The sequence below is a fragment of the Micromys minutus genome, assembly GCF_963924665.1.
Source record: "Micromys minutus genome assembly, chromosome: 9".
Taxonomy (NCBI): Eukaryota; Metazoa; Chordata; class Mammalia; order Rodentia; family Muridae; genus Micromys; species Micromys minutus.
The window spans coordinates 33,909,382-33,929,159 of NC_137978.1; the positions used below are offsets into that span (position 1 = coordinate 33,909,382).

General features: G+C 49.4%; 2 protein-coding genes across 7 annotated transcripts in view; one reads left to right on the forward strand and one right to left on the reverse strand.

Moving 5' to 3' along the window:
• The first annotated feature begins 644 nt into the window (after positions 1 to 644).
• TMEM53 (transmembrane protein 53) lies at positions 645 to 14,999 on the forward strand. The gene is made up of 3 exons (XM_080920883.1): positions 645 to 784; positions 11,820 to 11,935; positions 14,307 to 14,999. The coding sequence occupies exons 1-3, from the start codon at positions 724 to 726 to the stop codon at positions 14,958 to 14,960; spliced, it is 831 nt and encodes a 276-aa protein (XP_080777009.1). The 5' UTR covers positions 645 to 723; the 3' UTR covers positions 14,961 to 14,999.
• A 2,136-nt stretch (positions 15,000 to 17,135) lies between these two features.
• The window catches only part of RNF220 (ring finger protein 220), a gene marked incomplete at its 5' end in the record, with an annotated part of 215,697 nt that continues 213,054 nt past the window's right edge, over positions 17,136 to 19,778 (reverse strand). For all 6 annotated transcript variants that reach the window (XM_080922000.1, XM_080921999.1, XM_080922002.1 and 3 more), the window contains 3 exons: positions 17,136 to 18,052; positions 18,747 to 18,821; positions 18,956 to 19,064. In XM_080922000.1, the coding sequence (XP_080778126.1) occupies positions 17,981 to 18,052; positions 18,747 to 18,821; positions 18,956 to 19,064 (256 nt within the window). In that variant the 3' untranslated portion in view covers positions 17,136 to 17,980. The remainder of the gene's footprint in view (positions 18,053 to 18,746; positions 18,822 to 18,955; positions 19,065 to 19,778) is intronic.

The window sequence follows — 19,778 nt, forward strand, 5'->3', positions numbered from 1 at the left end:
GAACTAACAGAGATTCATCTGCTTCTGTCTCCTGAGTACTGGAATTAAAGGCATGCGCCACTATGCCCAGCTCAGTAAATATTTACTAAGTGTAAGAAAGCTCTACTCGTCTAAGCTACTTGGACCCACACATGAAAGGGCATGTCTTAAATCATTACCTGAAGACCCTTTCCCAGCCAGGCAACCAGTCTCAACCCACAGGTTTGGAAGGACCGGTTGGCACGCGCCGCCTTAATGCTGTTTTGTTCGTTTTTCTGCCTCCAGCCCGGGAACTGCGGCTGGCGATGGAGGAAGACGTAGTCAGAGATGCAAGTTCAAGTTTTCTACCAGGTACCAGAAGACAAAGTTCTGAGATGCCCTCTGCAGACCCGAAACACTTTAACTATCCCACCGACTCTTACCTTCACGGGGGGGTGGGTACGCTCCAAGAGCGCTGCCCCATTGACCAATACTTGATTCAAGATCAAGAGAGTCAGCCAATTGCTGGGGCCCAAAGACAGTAGGGGCGGGGCGCAGTTGCTAGGGCCGGGCTAGTGGGTGCCGCGGGAGTCGCGAAGCGACTCGGTGGTTGCTAGGCAGGGAGGTCACAGAGTGCGGCTTGGGGATTGGGCAGCGCTGGGCGTGGGCGGAGAGGGGGCGTGACCCGGCGGCGTCCGGGCCCGGGCGAGGTGAAACTGCGGGAGTTCCGGCGGGAGGCCCGTGCTGACGGCCCGCACCTTCACCATGGCCTCGGCCGAGCTGGATTACAGCATCGAGATCCCGGATCAGCCCTGCTGGAGCCAGAGTATGGAGTGGGTTGGGGAGGTGGCCTAACAGCTGGGGCCCGCCCTCCCTCGGCCCGCCCCCTTTGGGGGTCCCGCAGGGATGGCTAGAGCTTGCGGGACGAGCAGAGCCCCGCCCCCCGCGCCCCGCCCCCCAGTCGACTGAGGGTCTTTCTGTTCCACGCCAGGTTCTCAAGGCCCGTGTTCTTCTTCCCTTTGTAGCTGGAGGCCCCTCGAGGTTCATTCTAATTCTTTTGTTTTGGATTGGGATTCCTACTTCTCCCCTCATCGGCAAGCCTAGTTCTGTCCTCTCTTCACCGTGGCAATGGTTAACAGCGGTTTGTTAGGCTGGGTCGAACTCTGTTGAAATCCTTTCTATCCCTTTAGTAATTGGATGACCTTCTGCAAACTTTCAACTTCGAGTTTTAGTTTTCCCTGAGCAAAAATGAGGAAAAATTGCACAACTGAGATTATTTGTGTAAAGGATTTGGCATGGGTCCTAATGGAAGTGAGTTTAGTAGTTGGCATTTTAAATTAACGTACTTTTTTCCCTCCCTCGGCCGTATCATTTAAAAAGATGTGTGGGAGGCCTCATAAGATTAGCAGTTTGTGGGGGCTGGAGAGATGGCTCACTGACTGCTCTTCCAGAGGTCCTGAGTTCAATTCCCAGCAACCACATGGTGGCTCACAACCCTCTGTGATGGGACCTGGTGTTACTGAAGACAGCGACAGTGTACTCATAATCATTTAAAAAAATCATAAAAAAGATTTGTAGTTTGTAAAGTAGTGTAAATTGTTGGACCAGAGAATGGAAGGTTGACCCTTTTGGAAACTGGGCCAAGGAGGCTTGGAGTACAGGTTGGTCTCTGCCTCCAATCCACTGCCCTTCACCTGTCCAGCTCATCATAAAGCTTAGCCAGGGGGCACTTCCCTTCAAATGCCTTCCCAGCCCTCCTCCCTGTGCCACTGTGTGCTCCTTGCTTGGAGTCTAGGATGGAACAGCAGTCTCTCATTTCCCAAAGCACAGAGCCACTGTCTGTTTCTCCTTAGAGATCACTGGGCTTATAGATGTGAAAGGACTTTTGAGGAATTTTGACAATAGCATTAGATGAAGTGAGTCACTATTTCTGCCCTTGCAGAGCCCAGAGCCGTCAGCCATACATCCCTTCTGCATGGCCAGGAGGGTAGGAATTCTCTACCCACGTGGGAGAGACAGTCTTTTATTTATTTATTTAGGAAGGACTGGGGGATTGAATGCAGGGCCTCATGTGTGCTAAGGCAAGTGCTTTACCACTATACCACTATGTCATACTCAGCTCTCATGAACTTTTATTACATATTTATTCGCGTGTGTGCATGCACACCATAGTGTATGTGCACAGGTCAGGGGACAGTTGGTAGTAGTTGGTTCTGTTTTTCTACTGGGTTGGCTGGAGTGCTAACTCGGTCCTGTGGTTTGTCAGTAAGTGCTTTTCCCTGTTCAACTAGCTCAGCCTTCCTTTTATACAGTGGTCTTGACTGGCCTTAAACTTACTCTGTGGCCCAAATGAGCTTGAAGTTAATCTTTCCCAGTAGCTAACATTCCAGGCACAAGCCATTGGGACTGCCTTTGGCTTATTCTTGCTGTTACTATTATATTATTCTTTTATTATTATTGAGATAGGGTCTAGCTAGGTAGTTCTGACTGTCTTGGAACTCGCTCTGTGGACCATGCTGGCCTCAAACTCACAGAATTATTCTTGAGTCTTTCTGAGCTATGTATTTCTCCTGTGTCTGGTAGAAATAATAATAGCAACTCTTTAAAATCACGAAGGTAGAGTAGTTGCTGGATGCTTGTGCCTGGAACTAAGTGGTTTCTCTGTCTGTGTATCTCCTCCCCTGTTTTTCCTGTTGTTGCTTTAGGGGGCTGGGCTTAGAACTGGATGCATGTGGGGGCAGGGCTTTTACTCTGCAGGATGCTTTCTCCCAGATACCTGGGCCTGTGGGAGAAATTGTTAGAAAGTGCTTCCTATTCTTGAGCTATATCAGCCTCACGGACCTTCTGCTCCGGTCAGTTTTTGCTGTGTCCCTGCCTTGGGGTAGTTGTTGGCATCTGGTGCCTGTAGCGATTCATTGGTGCCCTGCAGAGAGCGGTGGTTTTCTGGAGGGAGGGGATGTGGAAGCAGGTGGTTCCACAATTATAAGGATACTATCTAGAAAGTAAGCTCTCTTCCTCTCTAAGGGGCAACTTTCCCTCGAAACTTTCTTCCAAGAGGAAGTACCTTCAGGGCTCACAGTTGCTTCCTCTGCTTCCCTCTCTCGGTGCATGCCCCAGAGCTAAGCCAGAGGTCATGGATGGTTCCCTAACCCTAACCCCAACCTTAACCCTAGCAGGTGCACTGTGGATTTTGAAACCTCTGGCTTCTCTGCAGAGAGCTTCTCTGCCTGTTGGCCAGGCTACACAGAATGACTGTCCAGGAAGGCTGGGGGCAGAGATTGCCCTTTCTTTGTGGTTACTGTTTAGTGAAGAGTGTGTAGGAGGGTCAGACATATTTAGTTTTGGGAATTGCCTCCCGCTCATTGGAAATCAAAGCCTCAGAGCTAAGCTCAGCAGTGAATTTGGCAGCAAGGTGAGCAGCCAGTGGAATGGTGGCTGTAGTAATTTGCGGTAATACCCCCCCAGCTTTGTGGGGACATGCTGGGCAGTCTTCCAACACCCCACTGACACTTCAAAATTTACAGAGAATCTCAAGGCAGGGGTCTCATCCTCTGAGTTAACAGAAGGCCTCAACACAGTCACCACAAGTGACTTGAGGAGTTTCAGGCTTTATTGTGAGCCTTCTCTTTTGTCTGCCACTGGTGAGGGTTAAGTAATGTAGCCATATCGTTAAGCTCAGGAAGTTATTGCTGGCACCAGGGACCAGTGCTGGGTCCCCACCATCATGAGGGGCCTGTGCTGCAGGAGTGGAGCTTCCAAGGGCTGGCAGGTAAACAGCAGAAAGTGTCAAAGGAAAGGCGCAGAAGGAGAACTCAGAAGGGAGGCGCTGCAGAGGGCAGGAGCCTAAGAGAGGCTGTGCTGAGCTCTGGATAGTGGAGCATCAAGAACCTCAAGAGCTGGCCAGGTATAGAGGCATAACACAGACGAGACCGAGGCAGGAGGATTGCAATTTCAAGGTTAGTCTGAGTGTGACTCTGTCTCAATAGAAAAAGGAAGGAAGGAAAGAAGGACAGATGGAAGGGACAGTTAATATTTGTCCCTCATCTTACCTGTAGACCCCAAAGGCTGCTGTGACTGTCACCTTCTTCCAAAGTGTCCCATTCACTTATTTACAAACCACCAAACATAGCCAGGTGTGGTGGTGCACACCTTTAATCCCCGTGTGCTCGGGAGGCACAGGCAGGCCAATCTCGGACGTAAACCAGCCTGGTTTACAGAACAAGTTCCAGGACAGCCAAGGCTACATAGAGAAACCCAGTTTCAAAAACACCAAAAAGCAAAGCAAACCAACACAACACGTCATGCATTTCCGGCATCTTTGTGCAGGGGCCGTGTTGGTCTTCTCTGTAAGTGTCCCAGTTTCAGTTGCTGAAGCACACATTTTATTTTCAAACTCTCATACCTTTTCATTTCATCCATTAACAAGCCGACTAAAACCTCTTCCTGGCTGGGCGGTTGCGATGCACATCCCTTCGTACTCAGGAGGCAGAGGCAGGCAGATCTCTGAGTTCAAGGCCAGCCTGTCTACAAAGAGATCCAGGACAGTCAGGGTTACACCTGTCTCAGGCAAAACAGAACAACCCCCAATTCCAAAAGGGAACCAACCAACCAACCAACCAACCAACCTACCAATTAACCAACCAACCAACCAAACAAACAACCCTGTTCCCAAGGGTCTGCTGCATGCCTGTGTCTGTTCCAGGTCTTGCATGTGAGGTCTGGGCCCAGGGTGCTTGTCACTATTGTCCTCTTCCACTGTGACCATGCTGTGCCCCATCATCATGCTGGCCCCCCTGGGACCTCCCCACTTTTATGGTGTTTTTAATCTTCACCGTCACCCTGGGAGGAAGGGTACCCTTAGTTGAGTTTCACAGATGCGAGATGGATACACGGAGGATGTGAGGTATCCTGCTCCCGGTAACACTTTCCTGCTGGGGAGCCTCACCCCAGAGCTTGTGAAGGGGAACATTTTGGCTGCCTTGAGGAAGGGCTGCAGGAATGCCATGCCACAGCGAAGACCGCACTCAGGAAGATGTCCACTGAAGTATTTTTATTATAGCCTCAAACTGGGAACATCATGTCCAATAATAGGAGATTGGTCACCATAAAGTATGAAAACAGTCTCTGCAGCCACCGAAAATAATGGTGTAAAAATATATAAACCAACAGGGAGGGACGGTCACGGTATTTTTGCGGAGCAGAGGAAAGCAGGCAGCAGACAATGTGATTCCCATTTATTAGATATTCATTTTCTGCTTTTTCTACAGTGGACACGTAACAAGGAAACAATCATTTCCCTTATTGAACTCTCTGAGCCAGTACACCGTTGAGCCCTCTGCAGTCACGATCTTGCTGCGTCTTTTTCAGTGTTAGCCCCATTTCACAGATGGAGGAACTGGAAAGTAAAGGACTGTGCCTTAGGCGTGTTTCACAGTCGCAGAGCAGATTCTTAGATGGGATATGGTTCTTCTATGTTACTTCTATCTAAATTTAAAATTCAGATTAAATACAGGAGCAACGAGACTCTAGAAAGGATGTCTGGGGAGTATGGAAACCAGGGAATCACTTTCTTGCTTGCTTGCGGTTAAGAACACACGGGTTCCTTGTGTTTTGCTCCCAGCTTCCCATTAAAAACAGCCAGTGTCGGGTGAGTCCTGTCTTTGTCTTTGCTACACGCCCCTGGGATATATACAATCTAATTTATGCCTTAGTTTATGACTTGAACTGCTTGCTCTACAGCAGACGTATTTGTAATTCCTGTGTTTCTAGTGTCCTGTTATTCCTTGACAGATGACAGGCAGCCTGGAGATTGAGTTATTCTGTAGCTTGCTCTCAAGAAGTGTCAGGGTAGAAAAGAATGCGTCTTCATTTCCAAGGCTTCTGGGTATCCATGGGCATGCTGCCTTGGTTGCTTTGATGGAACTACTTTCCCTATTGTCCTTTTGAAATAATATTGTAACATTCCTCACGAAATTGGCACCCTCTGCTTTGAAATTGTTTTTGTTTCTGCAGTAATCCAGGGTCTTACACAGAATAGACAAGTTCTACCCCTGAGCACCCAAACCCTATATTTGTTTTAGAAAATGAGTTTTAAAAGTTATGGGAAAAATACCTCACAGCTGTAATCCCTCACTTAGGACTGAAAGGCAAGAAGACCAGGAGTGCAAGGTGTTCTCAACTGTACCAAAAGTTCAAGGCCGTGAGGTCCTGTCTCGAAAACAAGTCACCTCTAACTCATTAGTATTTACCATTAATGTTTTTTAATTTTATTTATTTATTTTATGTATGTGAGTACACTGTCGCTGTCTTCAGACACACCAGAAGAGGGCATCAGATCTCATCACAGATGGTTGTGAGCCACCATGTGGTTGCTGGGATTGAACTCAGGACCTCAGGAAGAGCAGCCAGTGCTCTTAACCATCTCTTCAGCCCATCATTTTATGGTTTTGTTATGTATAAAATGGTTATATGTACATCTGAAGGATATTCTTCCGAGATAGTACTTTGCAGCTTGTTTTGGTTACTATTTTTAGAATGATATTGAGGTTAATTTACATATCATAACATTAATTTTTTAAAAATAGACAACTTACTGTGTTTTTTTTTTTTTTTTTTTTTGTGCATTCACATAATTGTGAAAACATCAATAGGGCCCAATTCTAGAAATGTCTACACTGAAAAAGAAATCTTACTCATTAGTGGTCACTCCCCGCTCCTCCTCCTAGCTGTTGACAACCACGTATGTGCCTTCTGCCTCTATTGTTTGCCTTTTCCGGCTGCTGTACGTAAATGGAATCACATGACACACGACCTGTTAGGCCTAGCTCCTTTCACTTAGCATGGTGTTTTAAGGCTCGTCTCTACTACAGGACTGAATAGTGTTCTACTGTGTGGATACATTCACATAATGGAAATATACTGCTATGAAAATTGAAATCCAAGTTTCTGTGTGGACCATTGTTTTCAGTTCCTATCTTGGGAGTGAAATATTGAGTCACAAGTAACTCAGTGATTAATTTTGGTTGTTTTGAGACAGAGTCTTGGTCTTAGTTAGGGTCACTGTTGCTGTGATGAAACACCATGACCAAAAGCAACTTGGGGAGGAGAGGGTTTATGTGGCTTACTCTTCCACATCACTGTTCATCACTGAAGGAAGTCAGGACAGGAACTGAACAGAGCAGGTTCCTGGAGGCAGGAACTGATGCAGAGGCCATTGCTCCTCATGGCTTGCTCAGCCTGCTTTTCTATGGAACGCTGAACCACCATCATAGGGACGGCACTAGCCACAATGGCCTGGACTGGGCCCTCCGGCACTGATCATTAATTGAGAAAATTCCTTACAGCTGGTTCTTACGGAGCCATTTTCTCAGTTGAGGTTCTCTCTTTCATATGACTCTTGTTTGTGTCAAGTTGACATAAAACTAGCCATCACTAGTTTGCGCCGTGTATGCCAGGCTGACTTAAAATTTTCTTGGCAGCCCAGGTGGTACTTGAACTCACAGGTCTCATGGATCTACCTGGAAACCACTGGGGTTATAGCATGTTTCAGTTCTGGGAGGAACCGCCAAGCTGTTGTGTGAAATGATTGTACTAGTTTCTCTTTCTACAGGAGTGTGTGCAGGCTTTGGTTTCTCCTATGGTGTTTGTTGACCCTCTGACTCTGGTTCTAGCTCTTCTCATAAGCAGAAAGTGGTGTTGGGTTGTAGTTTTGACTTTCATTTCCCCAATGACCATAAAGTTAAATAACTTCCCATGTATTCTTGACCAGTGGAGAAGGCTTAGTGTAGGAGCAGATTGATCTGAGGACGTCAACATCCATGTGAAGCGCTAGGGGTGGCTGTCCATTTGCATGCATGTACACACACACACACACACACACACACACACACACACACAAACAATTGGGTTTTTCTTTTAGATCGTAAAAGTTTTAAAATATGTTGGGTACAAGTAGGCATGGTTTATAGTTTATGGGGCTCCCTCCCTCTTTCTCTCTCTCCTTCCCTTCCTCCCCCTCCCTTCTTTCTTCCTTGGAAAGTGCCCTTGGGCTTGGAGAGATGGACTATAGGTTAGGAACACGGTTGCTCTTGCAGAAGCTTCAGTTTCTGTATCTGCCACCCACCCGGAGGCTCACAGTCACCTGCAATTAGAGTTCCAGGGAATCCAGCGCCGCCTTCTGGCCTCTAAGCACCAGGCACACAGAAAATAAAGATAAGTGAAAGTCCAGAGCTGAGATTCTAGCTTGGCTGTTTCCTGGGTTGTCGGTGCCTGTGCCGCCAGGGGCCAAAACTGTTGCTTAGTTTATGGTCATGGAGATGTGCTTCTCTCTAAAACAATGGTTTATTTTATGTGCATTGGTGTTTTGCCTACATGTTTGTCTGTGCACCACCTGTGTGCCTGGTACCCACAGAGGTCAGAAGAGGGTATTGGGTCCCCTGGAACTGGGGTTGAGGAAGGTTGTGAGCTGCTGCATGGGTGCTGGGAATTGAACCCAGGTCCTTTAAGTGCTCTTAGCCGCTGAACTCTCTCTCTCCAGCCTGAACAATTTATAGTTTTAAATCTCTTATTTGAGACAGACCCTCACTATGGAGCTCTGGTTGATCTGAAATCGGGTCCTCCAGAAGAGCAGACCGTGCTTGTCACCACTGAGCCATTTCTCCAGCCCCTAGTTTTAATTCTTATATTGAGTCTGTGACCTACCGGAGCTTCCTGCCACTACTCCCAGCCTGTGACGTCACCTCTCTCATTCTTGTTTTCCCACTGCTTTTTTGGATGCCTCCACCACCTTTCCCTTGCAGTAGCAGCTAGCTTCTCCTGCAAACTCAGTGCAGTCGGAGGGCAGCATGGTGGGTTGGGAGCACCAAGGGGTTTGACTTGGTGTGTGATAATCGTACAACTGTTGAACTCCTGTCCCAGCCTGCCATGGCGCTGTCCACTGGGCGTGTGGTGCTAAACTCAGTAGATGTCATTTCCTGCGTTGCAGAACCTGCTGGTTAAGGGGACAGAGATAGATATTAAACAGTCGTTTAAGTCTACAGTAGTCAGTAACAGATTGGATCACACCTGTTCCAGATTTTTTAAAAAATATTTATTTATTTATTATATATAAATACACTGTAGCTGTTTTCAGACACACCAGAAGAGGGCATCAGATCTCATTACAGATGGTTGTGAGCCACCATGTGGTCGCTGGGATTTGAACTCAGGACCTCTGAAGAGCAGTCTCTCCAGCTCCCCGTTCCAGAATTTTTGTTCACTCTTTATTGCTGTGGAATCAAACCCCAACTTGATGGAATCGGGTCCCAGTCCCACTCTTGGCGGCTCCTCTGTCCATTGCTCTCTGTCTCCTCCAGGGTCCCAGTCCGAGGATTGCCTACTGTGGCCCAGATGGCTATCACAACTTTGCCCCCGCCTATGTCCTCTGTTCAGTCTGCTTGCCATCACTGGACCTTTGAGGCCACTGTAGCAAGCATGACTTCCTCTGGCAGTCTTTTCTTGGTCACTGTCATTTTCCAAGCTACATTTTAAAATAACAACAACAACAATAATTTTTAGGTTTAGACTCCAGAGGGAAGTGAGGGGTAAATGTTTGTAGTAAAAGGTTAACCTAACATGCACATGGCACTGCGTTCCATTCCTATCATTGCAAACATTGGGTTCAGGAGCTGGAGAGTATGTTCTTCCTCTTCAAGAGCAGAAGGAAGGGAGTCTTAGGCTCTGGGAGTCTGCAGCATGTCCTGGGCACTGCTGTCTCCACAGAGACAAATATCTCAAGAATCATCCTGCCAAAGAAGCTAACAGATATCCCGTCCCAGAGCTGAGCACAGTTACACATCCCAGTGTTGAAAGGGCAGTCCGGAAGCCCTGCAGAACCTGCTCACATCTCTGTGGAGAAATGCCCTTTCTGTGCTTCTGAGGAGCTGCTGGCCTTGTCTTGTGGCGAGGCCATGACATCCAGTGGCTTGAACCCAGAGGTTCATCTGGAGGGGATAGGTAGCTTTTGGTTTAGTCCAGCCTGTAGGAGCCTCAGCGTGGAGGTGGACAGGAATGGACCGGTCCCCCCCCCCCCCACATACTTCGGGTCCTCAGGTGCTGCCCTGGCAGGAGAGAGAGGGTACAGGGATAGGAATGGCTGTGACTGACGGCAGCCACCTGAGTTAGTGGAGCCTGAGAGGGATGGCAGGTGTCAGGAAGGGACCGAGGGTCTGGCAGCTTCTGTTCCATCTGGCCTATAGCCCTGTGGGTGTAGGCCGTTAATCTCTGAAGGCCAGAGTCGCTGCTTCTAGAGAGCAGGAACATTGAACTTTTCAATCACATTAATTTCCACAGGAAATTGTTGTCTTCCTTTTTGTCCAAAGGTTAGTGATTTATATTTACCATCTTCTTAACTAGCCTTGAAATTTACTGTTGCTAGGTCACCACCAGCATCAATAAATTTCAGGTGTCGGCTGAGCATAGGCAAGCGGCTTGGTCCTTGGAAGGGTCCGTAACCAGCCGTTTTTAAAGGTTGGCTGTCTACCTTGTGCAAATGCCCCAGAGAGGGGGTGTCCCCTACCGTGCAGGGGAATTGAGGTGGGTGGGACATGTTTTTAGGGAGGGCTCATCAGACGTGCATGGTACAGGCTCTAAGTACATCACTGAAGGAGGCATGCGCCCAGCTGTGGACGGGGCTGATCCTGGAGGTGCTCAGGGTGCAGAGCGGGGCTCACACAGTATACCTGCCTATGGTGTTCCAGGGTTAAACTTCTGTGAGTGAACACAGGCTGCAGTGATCTCTTGGCAGCACAGTGGAGGAGTACTCTAGTCCGGCAACCTCCTGCCTCAGCTTCTGTGTTTTTTACCCAGTTCTTTTGTTCTATTTATTTATTTATTTATTTAGCGATTAAGCAGGGAGGGTGTCTCATGTACCTCAGGCTGACTTTGAACCTTGACTTCACTCTCCATCTGAGGACTACCTTGAACTTAGGATCCTCCTGCCGCCACCTCCGGAGAACTAGGAGTATCTAAGTGTGCGACACAGTCAGTTTATGCTACGCGATCCTGTGGTTCTCACCCGGGTCCCTGAGCATGCTGGGCAGTTGGTCTGTCAACGGAGCTATGCCCTGAGCCCTTCCAGTTCTCTTAAGTGTTTCCCCCTCTTCTGTTCACAGATTAGAACAGAGGCTAGCAAACCTTTTCTGTAGAGACGGTGATAGATCTCCTTTGTAGCCAGTCATCTGTGTGATTTCATCTGAAGGTAGCCATAGACAAGAGATAGACTGGGTAAGAATGGCTATGTGCGGGGCTGGAGAGATGGCTCAGCGGTTAAGAGCACTGACTGCTCTTCCAGAGGTCCTGAGTTCAATTCCCAGCAACCACACGGTGGCTCCCAACCATCTGTAATGGAATCTGATGCCCTCTTCTGGTGTGTCGGAAGACAGCTACAGTGTACTCACATATCTAAAATAAATAAATCTTAAAAAATAAAAAAAGAGAAAGGAATGGCTATGTGCTAAGGTAACTATTTATTTTAGACAGGGTCTTGTGTTGCAAAGGCTAGTCTCAAACTCACTACGTAGGCAAGGGTGACCTTGAACTTGTGATTTACTTCCCAAGTGCTGAGGTACTGCCATGCTGGTGTGTGCTGATAGTGCTGGGGACTGAAGCCACAGTTTTACACATGCCAGACCAACACTCTGCTAAGTGAACTATATCCCCAGCCCCCTAACAGGGCTCTGTGTGTCCCAGCGACTCTTGGAAAAGGATGGAAGGATGAAACCACATGGAGACTGGAGTACCTGTCGGTTCCCAGCCTACAGCTCTAGATTGGCCAGAACCCCCAATCCTGCCTCTGGTGTTGATGGTCCTCATCTGTGTTTCAGAGAACAGCCAAGGTGGGAAGGAGGCCGGGAAGCAACAGCCTGTGGTGATTCTCTTGGGCTGGGGTGGCTGCAGGGACAAGAACCTGGCCAAGTATAGTGCCATCTACCACAAACGGGTAAGTACTGTGAGCAAGTGCCTTCTCAGGGTGTGGGCCTCTGCTAACCTTGGCTGCTTTGTGGGGAACTTGAAGCTTGGTTGCTTCACCTTTGGACTGGAGCAAAGGTTGGCCACTAAGATGGCCTATGAGGGAGACAGCGGATTCATGGGACATTGGCAGGTTTGTCCCGTGTCTCCTGCAGCTGCTTCCATCCTTCCCCGGGCCTTTGACAGCTGCCCTAGTTTTGAAGTTTGTCTAGGAATAAGTTTAGAGGGGGTTCGGAGGCATGGGGGTGGGGCAGGTGAGGGGCTGTGGAGTAGGGGAAGATAGATCAGGCCTGGGATAAGGTGGAATCATGCCAGGGTTCAAGCTGGGCACTTTCTGGATAAAGAGGTATGGTTTTGAGACAGGGACATTAAAGAAAATTCATAGGTTCCAGGTGATGAGACACCAGGGGTGACAGGAGATCATGAAAAGAGTTTAGGGAAGCCATGAGGAACCCAGACTTCACGAAGACATCTATCTCTGCAGGGGGAGGGGGAGCAGATGGACAAGAAAAACAGAGGAGAGTGCTTAGTGGACTGGCCAGGGGGTTATGTGTGCAGAACGTGTGAAGAGTAAAGTGGATGGGAGGTCCCAGGGATGACAGAAGTGCTGAGGTGGCAGGGCAGGTGTGGGGACAGCCTCAGAGAAGGGTTGCCTTACCCCTGGCACTGAGAGGATGGGCATGAAGTAAAAAGCTTCTCAGTCAGAAAGTCTACTTCTCTTATTTAAGAAAGTAACACCAGCCTGTCTTACCATCTAGAGGTTGCCTCGGCTTACACTCTAAGGAGTGTGTCCGTCTGGGTGTCCGGGTTTCCCCTGTGTACCTTCTGTTGAAATATGATCTAATTAGTTATTATGCGCCGCCTGCTGTTTTTAGGCCATGAACCCCACCTTTTCATGTTAATAAGTTTTCACTGCATACCGGTTACAGTCCATGTCCGGATACCCAAGTCTCGTGTCCCCGAAGCATCTTATATAAGCTTACGTTTAACATACAGTACAACCCTGGAGTCCAATCCGGGGTCACACACAGCAGCCACCTCTTTCATTCCTCCAGCCTCGCTGTCCTTTTCTGTGCTCTAAACAAGGCCTTTGAAGGCTCACTGTGAAGAATGTATGTCAGAGTCTAATCCCACCTGCTGTGGGGTGGGTGGGGAAGGCTAAGAACCAATCTCTGGAGTTAGCATTTGGGAGTGTGGGGGGCCTTCAGCACCCCCTTCAGAGTTTTCATTGCTTCCATGGCTGGATGCTCAGGGGTCTCCGAGAGCTGTGCCCACAGGTCTCCCTTGCTCCCTTTAGGTACTTTGTCACTTGAGATACATTTTTTTTTTTTTTTTTTAAAAAAAACTTCTACCATAACCTTTTGAGGCGGGTGTCATCCTGGTTATAGATGGGGGCGCAGACGGAGAAAGAGGAAGTAAATTACTCTTTGCCCAGACAGTTAATAAGTGTCAGGACCAGGAATTAAGCCCAGACCTGTCTGACCCCAGAGCCTGCCCAATCAGATGCTCCTGACAGAGAAGTTCTTTGTCTCTAGAAAAAAATTAATAAGAGGGATTAAGACCCAGACAGCATAGTGTCTGGTGCCTTTTCTAGCTGGCCTTCAAGGGGACCTGGCTAGAGGTATAAAGGTTCAAGTGAGACAGGCAGTAAGGGGCATGGAAGTTGAAAGCGAGTTTGGGCCTAGATTTTAGGATTTAGGAACAATATTTTCTGTATTTTGAATTTCTTTCACTGTTGTTTTGTTTCTGTCCCTCCGTCTGTCTCTCTATTTCTGGTTTTGTATTTAAAGTTGAGTGTGAGGATTGGTCCTAAGTCCAGGAATCAGGTATAATTAAGGGTCCTGAATCCAGACTGTTTTCAGGGCCCTGCAACAGAAGACTGTGATGGGAGTGTGTGTGTGGGGAGGAGAGGGGGGGAAGTTGGGCTCATCAGCGCCCTCTGGTGGTCAAGGCTGGGACCTGCATGCTATCTCGATCTCCTGGGGGTGCCTACTTGTGCCTAGGAAGTAAGAGCACAGTGATCTGCAGCGTGATGTACCCAAGTGCCAAGGCCTTGGGTGGTGTTAGCCAGGAGGACAGCCACAGAGAAATTGAAGATGTGTCCAAAACATGTTCTCACTCCAGGTTTCGAACATCATCCCAGGCTGAAAGGCATGGACAGCATGAAGCCCGGGATATTCAGAAACAGGCTTCCAGTGTACTTCCACTCCTGGGAGGCATCTATCCTGCAGCTGGCAAGCTAGCCACGACAGAACCCTGTGGAAATCAGAGCTACTGGGCTAACCTGTGCTCACCACCCCACCATATCCCAGAGACTGACCTTATCCCTCTTGTCTCTCCAGGGCTGCATTGTGATCCGATACACGGCCCCCTGGCACATGGTCTTCTTCTCCGAGTCCTTGGGCATCCCCTCACTTCGTGAGATAGCCCAGAACCTGCTCGAGCTCCTCTTTGACTATGAGATTGAGCGGGAGCCTCTGCTCTTCCATGTCTTTAGCAATGCCGGCGTCATGCTCTACCGCTATGTGCTGGAGCTCCTACAGACCCATCAGCGTTTCCGCCACTTGCATGTGGTGGGCACCATCTTTGATAGTGGTCCTGGTGATAGCAACCTGACAGGGGCCCTGAGGGCCCTGGCAACCGTCCTGGAGCGCCGGCCTGCCGTCCTTCGCTTATTGCTCCTGGCAGCATTTGCCCTGGTGGTGGTCCTGCTTCACTTCCTGCTTGCTCCGTTCACCGCCCTCTTCCACACCCACTTCTACGACAAGCTGCAGGACTCAGGCTCCTGCTGGCCTGAGCTCTACCTCTACTCTAGAGCTGATAAGGTGGTCTCAGCCAGGGATGTGGAACGTATGGTAGAGGCACGCCTGGCTCAGCAGGTCATGGTGCGCAGAGTGGACTTTGTGACATCTGCGCATGTCAGCCACCTCCGAGACTATCCTACTTACTATACAAGTCTGTGTGTTGACTTCATGCATAATTGTGTCCAGTGCTGAGGTCCTGCTCCAGAAATAAACGCCGACACCTCCCTTCAACCTATATCTATCCTGGGGCTAGTAGCATGGATACTCCCTCTGATCCTGGGATTGGGAGTGTCGGCAGGTTTCTGTGGGGCAACCTTACAGTTACTTGGATAAGTGTGATGGGCTCCTGATTCCTCTGATGTTTGGTCTGTAAAGGGTTAATACAGACAGTGAGTGTGTGTGTGTGTGTGTGTGTGTGTGTGTGTGTGTGTGTGTGTGTTAGGTGAATAGCTCCAAGCCCAGAGTTGTCTTCAAAAATCATGTGGGGTTGAGGAAAGAGCTCAGTTGGCAACATACTGCCTTAAACCCAGAACTCACATTAAAAAAAAAAAAAAAAAAAAAAAAAAAAAAAGCCAGGCACAGTGGCACACACTTAAAATCCTGGCTCTGGAGAGGCAGAGATAGGCAGGTGCCTGGGGCTTAATTAGTGAGCCCCAGACCAGAGAGAGGACCTGTCTCAAAAAGCAAAGTGCCTGAGGAGCTATGCCCTAGGGGACCTCTGGTCTCCACGTGTTTGCACACAAGTATGCCTGCACACATATAGGCACACACTTACACAGGAGCTCTTCTCATCACAGAATCCCTGATGGCCAGTTGGTGACCTGTAGCTGTGTGCACCTCTGTATACAGCTCATGTAGTGGATTCCTAGTCCTTAGCTACTCTGAGAGACTTGGTGGCTGTGTAGTTAAGAGGAGGATCAAGTGCGGGACAGAAATGCTGACATGCTCTACAGGAGGGACGATGTGGTAATTCTTGACTTGGAAGGCAGAACCAGGGTAAGAGGATTCAGGCTGAAATACCACCTTCATCTCCTAGGATAGTCCTACTCAGTACCCTCCAGCAGGAAAGATGGCTTTACTCATAAGTCACACCATCTACTGTGTTCAAAGTCACAGCTGCACAGTTTGCACACATAGTAGGTTAGGTAGTCTTCACGGATTGAACTTTCTGTGATCAAGGGACTCAGGTTTGAGAGAAGGGCTTTTAGGGTTCGGCAGGCAGTTTGAACTCTGTGAGTGGGAGACTTCTAATATTCTCCGGCAACAGATCCCCAAGTCTCCAGAGGCATCGTATCCTCATGGCATTAACCACTGGGACTTTCTGCTACTTTTCTGATTCCTTGGAGATGTGCTTATATCCCTAGCCATGGCCAACAGGTGGCAGTGTTGCCTGTGCCATGCATGAGACAGCTTAAAGCATGCTTTGGTGGAATAAATGCCCTGTTAAATGTGCCAGGTTAGAGTCTATGCCCCCACCCAGTAAGCAGCTGCCAAGGGCCTGATGAGTCCAGGGCAGGGGAAAGGGAGAGTAAAGACATGGGAGACATCTGGCTGCTCAGAACTGACCACTGAGGCAGATCCTCTTCCCAGGCGTCGGAAGGCTGCTTCACTTTGCACTGGAAGCCAGTCTGGATTTCAAGCCCTAGCAGCTCTGTGCTTAGGATATTCCGTGTCACCAAGCATGAGGGCCATGAAGGATCTTTTCTGGATCCCAGCAAGATGGGCTTGCAAAGGGAAGCAGGAGCTGCCAAGTAGGCAGGATCTCCCAGACAGAAATCCCTTGAGTCTGAGCAACCTTTTCTCCTCAGTTCTCTGGTGAGGGCTCGCCTGAACCCTCTGCCAGAAGGCATCCAGTTACTTCCCTGGCACAAGGTGTTCTATCTGCAGTCCTAGCAGCCTAACAACAGTCCTTTACTTAAAGGTCTGTTTCTACCTGAGGATCTGGGCAGGAATTATACAGCCCCACATCCCCTGAAACTCAGCAGGTGATCTATGGCACATTTCAGGGGACTGAAAGGTAACAGACCCAGAGCGTGTTTGCATTGTCTGTAGCTGCTTCTGCCCTAGGTTGGGGGCCAGAGCTTACATCCCCTCTGTACCCCAAGCTCTGACCTCTTTTGTGATTAATGAGCTGACGATTCTACATCAATAAGGAATTAACCTAGAGCCCCTACCCATCAATAGCCAGGAGCCCAGATCCTGAGCCCTACCCCCACATACCTGCCAAGATGCTCCCAGACCGCCCCCAACCCGGCACCACAATGGCTTCACAACTACAGTGTATTGCTGCATAGGATGGCTCTGGTAACTGCCTCAGTCACCACCTTCCCATCAGACCCCGTCAAACACAGACAGCAGCTGGTTTATATGGTTTTAATCCATGTCAAATGTAGTTTACAAAGGGAAAGGACAAGTACCTTTGTATAGAATATACAGACACAGCATCACACCACAGGGCCCACAGGAGGGGCAGGGAGCCAGCACTTCCCTTGGGAGCAGTAGTCTACCCCCCCAAGGGTTGTTTTCAACAGCAGGCTGGGCAGCCAGGCACCCTCAGCCAGCCAGCCCAACTGTCCCATTCCACCTTACCCCCAGCTCCTCATGAAGAGCCCCATGAGCTAAGACTAAGGAGGGGGTCAGATCCCTTGGGGCACATGCCCCATGTCCGGGAGAAGAAGTCTACACCACTGAACACTGAGCACATGGGAAAGGGAAGGGATGCCCCGTGAGAGCCAGGCACCCTAAGAGGTGGTTGGGCCGAGCTCCCAGCCAGTCCCGAAGGGGGCGCTGCTTCCAGAAGTCATAAAAGAAAATCATACAACCGAAGGGGAGGTGGTAGAGGGCAAAGTGTCCCATTTATACACAACATTGTAAACATACACAGTCTATATTACATGTGCTTCAGTCTGGTGTTTGCGTGTCTGTCAGTCTATGGGATGGATCTCGGGAGCCTTGCCCTGTTGTCCTTCCCAAACCACTTTCCTGCCAACCGTGGAAACAGAGCCCAGAGAAGCATGGTCCCCAAGTTCAGAAGGAACAAGCGGGCAGGGTTGTTCCACTCTGGCTCCAGAGTCCTCTATGTGTGTTTGGGTGTGTATATGCATGTATGTACACGGGGAACCTGTGTGCAAGTATGTACAAGGGGAGGGAGGTCACTGTCACAGAGGCTGGGGCAGGGGGTTGCTCTTGCAAGGCCCGCCTGGACAGCTAGCTCATAGGTAGATCCTCCGCAGGTCTCCAGGCGCTGTGATGGTGTTGCACTGAGGGCAGAGTTTCTTGGCACCCTGAAGAGAGAAGAAAGGGGAGGGCTCAGAAACACGCTCGGTGTTTGTACACACAGCACTGGGCCTGCAGCCATGTCTCTCCACCAGTTTGTGTTGGGCCCTCATTCTTGTCAGCCAGGCTTGGGACGAATGAGTTGCCTCTGAGCAGGCAGACATGCTCCTGTGTTGGGGAGATGCCAGGATCAAACCGCCTGGCCAGCCCCACAGCAGGAGCCCCGGTAATGAGAACAAGGCTGGGTCCAGCTGTGGCTGCCTGGCCCTAACGAGATTACATGCGGCCTTTGATCAGGACACAGAGCCCACGTCCGGGCCTTTTATTGCTGTCTCCGGGCGACATTTTAATGGCTGCTCCTGAGCTAAGAACAGGGCAGGAGCAGAAGGAGCTTAGTAATGGGAGGGGGAGGGGCAGAGGCCCTAGTCTGGCTTACTCAGTACCAGCATCTTTCTGACCTGGAGTCTCACCAATACGTGGTGCATCGGCGCCTACTTGGGAAGGAGGGTACGTGCAGCAAGTGCGTTTAGGGGAGAACTGAATAAACCCAAATTGAAGGTGCAGACAACATATTCAACTTGGGGGTGAAATTCCTGAGTTCAGACTGTTCCTTGCCTCCCCCAAGCAGGTGCAATCACAAATGTGAACATCTGGACAGTGCCACTAACAGCTGCCCACCCACTCAGTTCCATGCCACCTCACCAGAGTCCGCAGCCAACACTCTTCACAGTGCACATGCCAACACTGGATTGACGTCAGAGGCATCGAGTAGGAGTCCTAGGGAAGAGGTGGGCAGAGAAAGGGTCACTGAAGCAGGCTCAGGCTCTGAGAGCCCAAATATAGCTGAGACCCTTTCTAACCCCAAAGGGCACTGACCTGACCAAGAAAAGCCTCAACCCCTCCCTACTTACCATGCAGATGAGACATTTGTATCGGTCCCCCCGAGATAGCTGCCGTTCAAGCTCCCTGACCCGAGCCTTTAGAGCCTCAAAGGTAGTAACAGCTGAGTCTTCAGTGATTCTGTAAAGACAATGCACAGTGGAGTAGCAACCCTGAGTCCCATGGAGAACCTCCTCTCAACATCTCCTCTTGCCAACCACTCCCTGGAGAGAGCCCATGCCTCTGCATGTCACCCAATTAGTACCTAAGCCAGATGCTTGACAACTGCCAGCAACCCTTCAATCAGCCTCTTTTTCAGTTTGCTGTCTCTTCCCAGGCTCTGCAGTCTCCACACCTGTTCTCACCACACCACAACCACTATGCTTTATGGATTTTTTTTTGGGGGGGGGTCTTTTTAAAAAATGGTCTTGGACTGGAGAGATGGCTCAGCGGTTAAGAACACTGACTGCTCTTCCAGAGGTCCTGAGTTCAAATCCCAGCAACCACATGGTGGCTCACAACCATTTGTAATGGGATCTGAGGCTTTCTTCTGGCCAGGTGGTGGCAGCCCACATCTTTAATCCCAACACTTGGGAGACAGAAGCAGACAAATCTTATGAGTATGGTCAACAGAGAAAGCTCTAGGACAACCAGGGCTTTGTTATACAGAGAAACCCTGTCTTGAAAACAAACAAGAAAACCCACAAAAACAAAATAAAAAGAACACAAAATCAAAACATGGTCTCCCCAGAAGTGGTGGCACTGTCTTTAATCCCAGCACTTGGAAGGCATAGGCAGGCTGATCTCTTGAGTTTTAAGATCAGTGTGGTCTACAGAGCTAGTTTTAGGATAAAG

Coding starts and splice junctions, on each gene's coding strand:
- TMEM53 (XM_080920883.1), top strand. CDS start 724: ATGGCCTCGGCCGAGCTGGATTACAGCATCGAGATCCCGGATCAGCCC. Junction 785..11,819: donor TCAGCCCTGCTGGAGCCAGA/GTATGGAGTGGG, acceptor TCTGTGTTTCAG/AGAACAGCCAAGGTGGGAAG. Junction 11,936..14,306: donor GTGCCATCTACCACAAACGG/GTAAGTACTGTG, acceptor TTGTCTCTCCAG/GGCTGCATTGTGATCCGATA.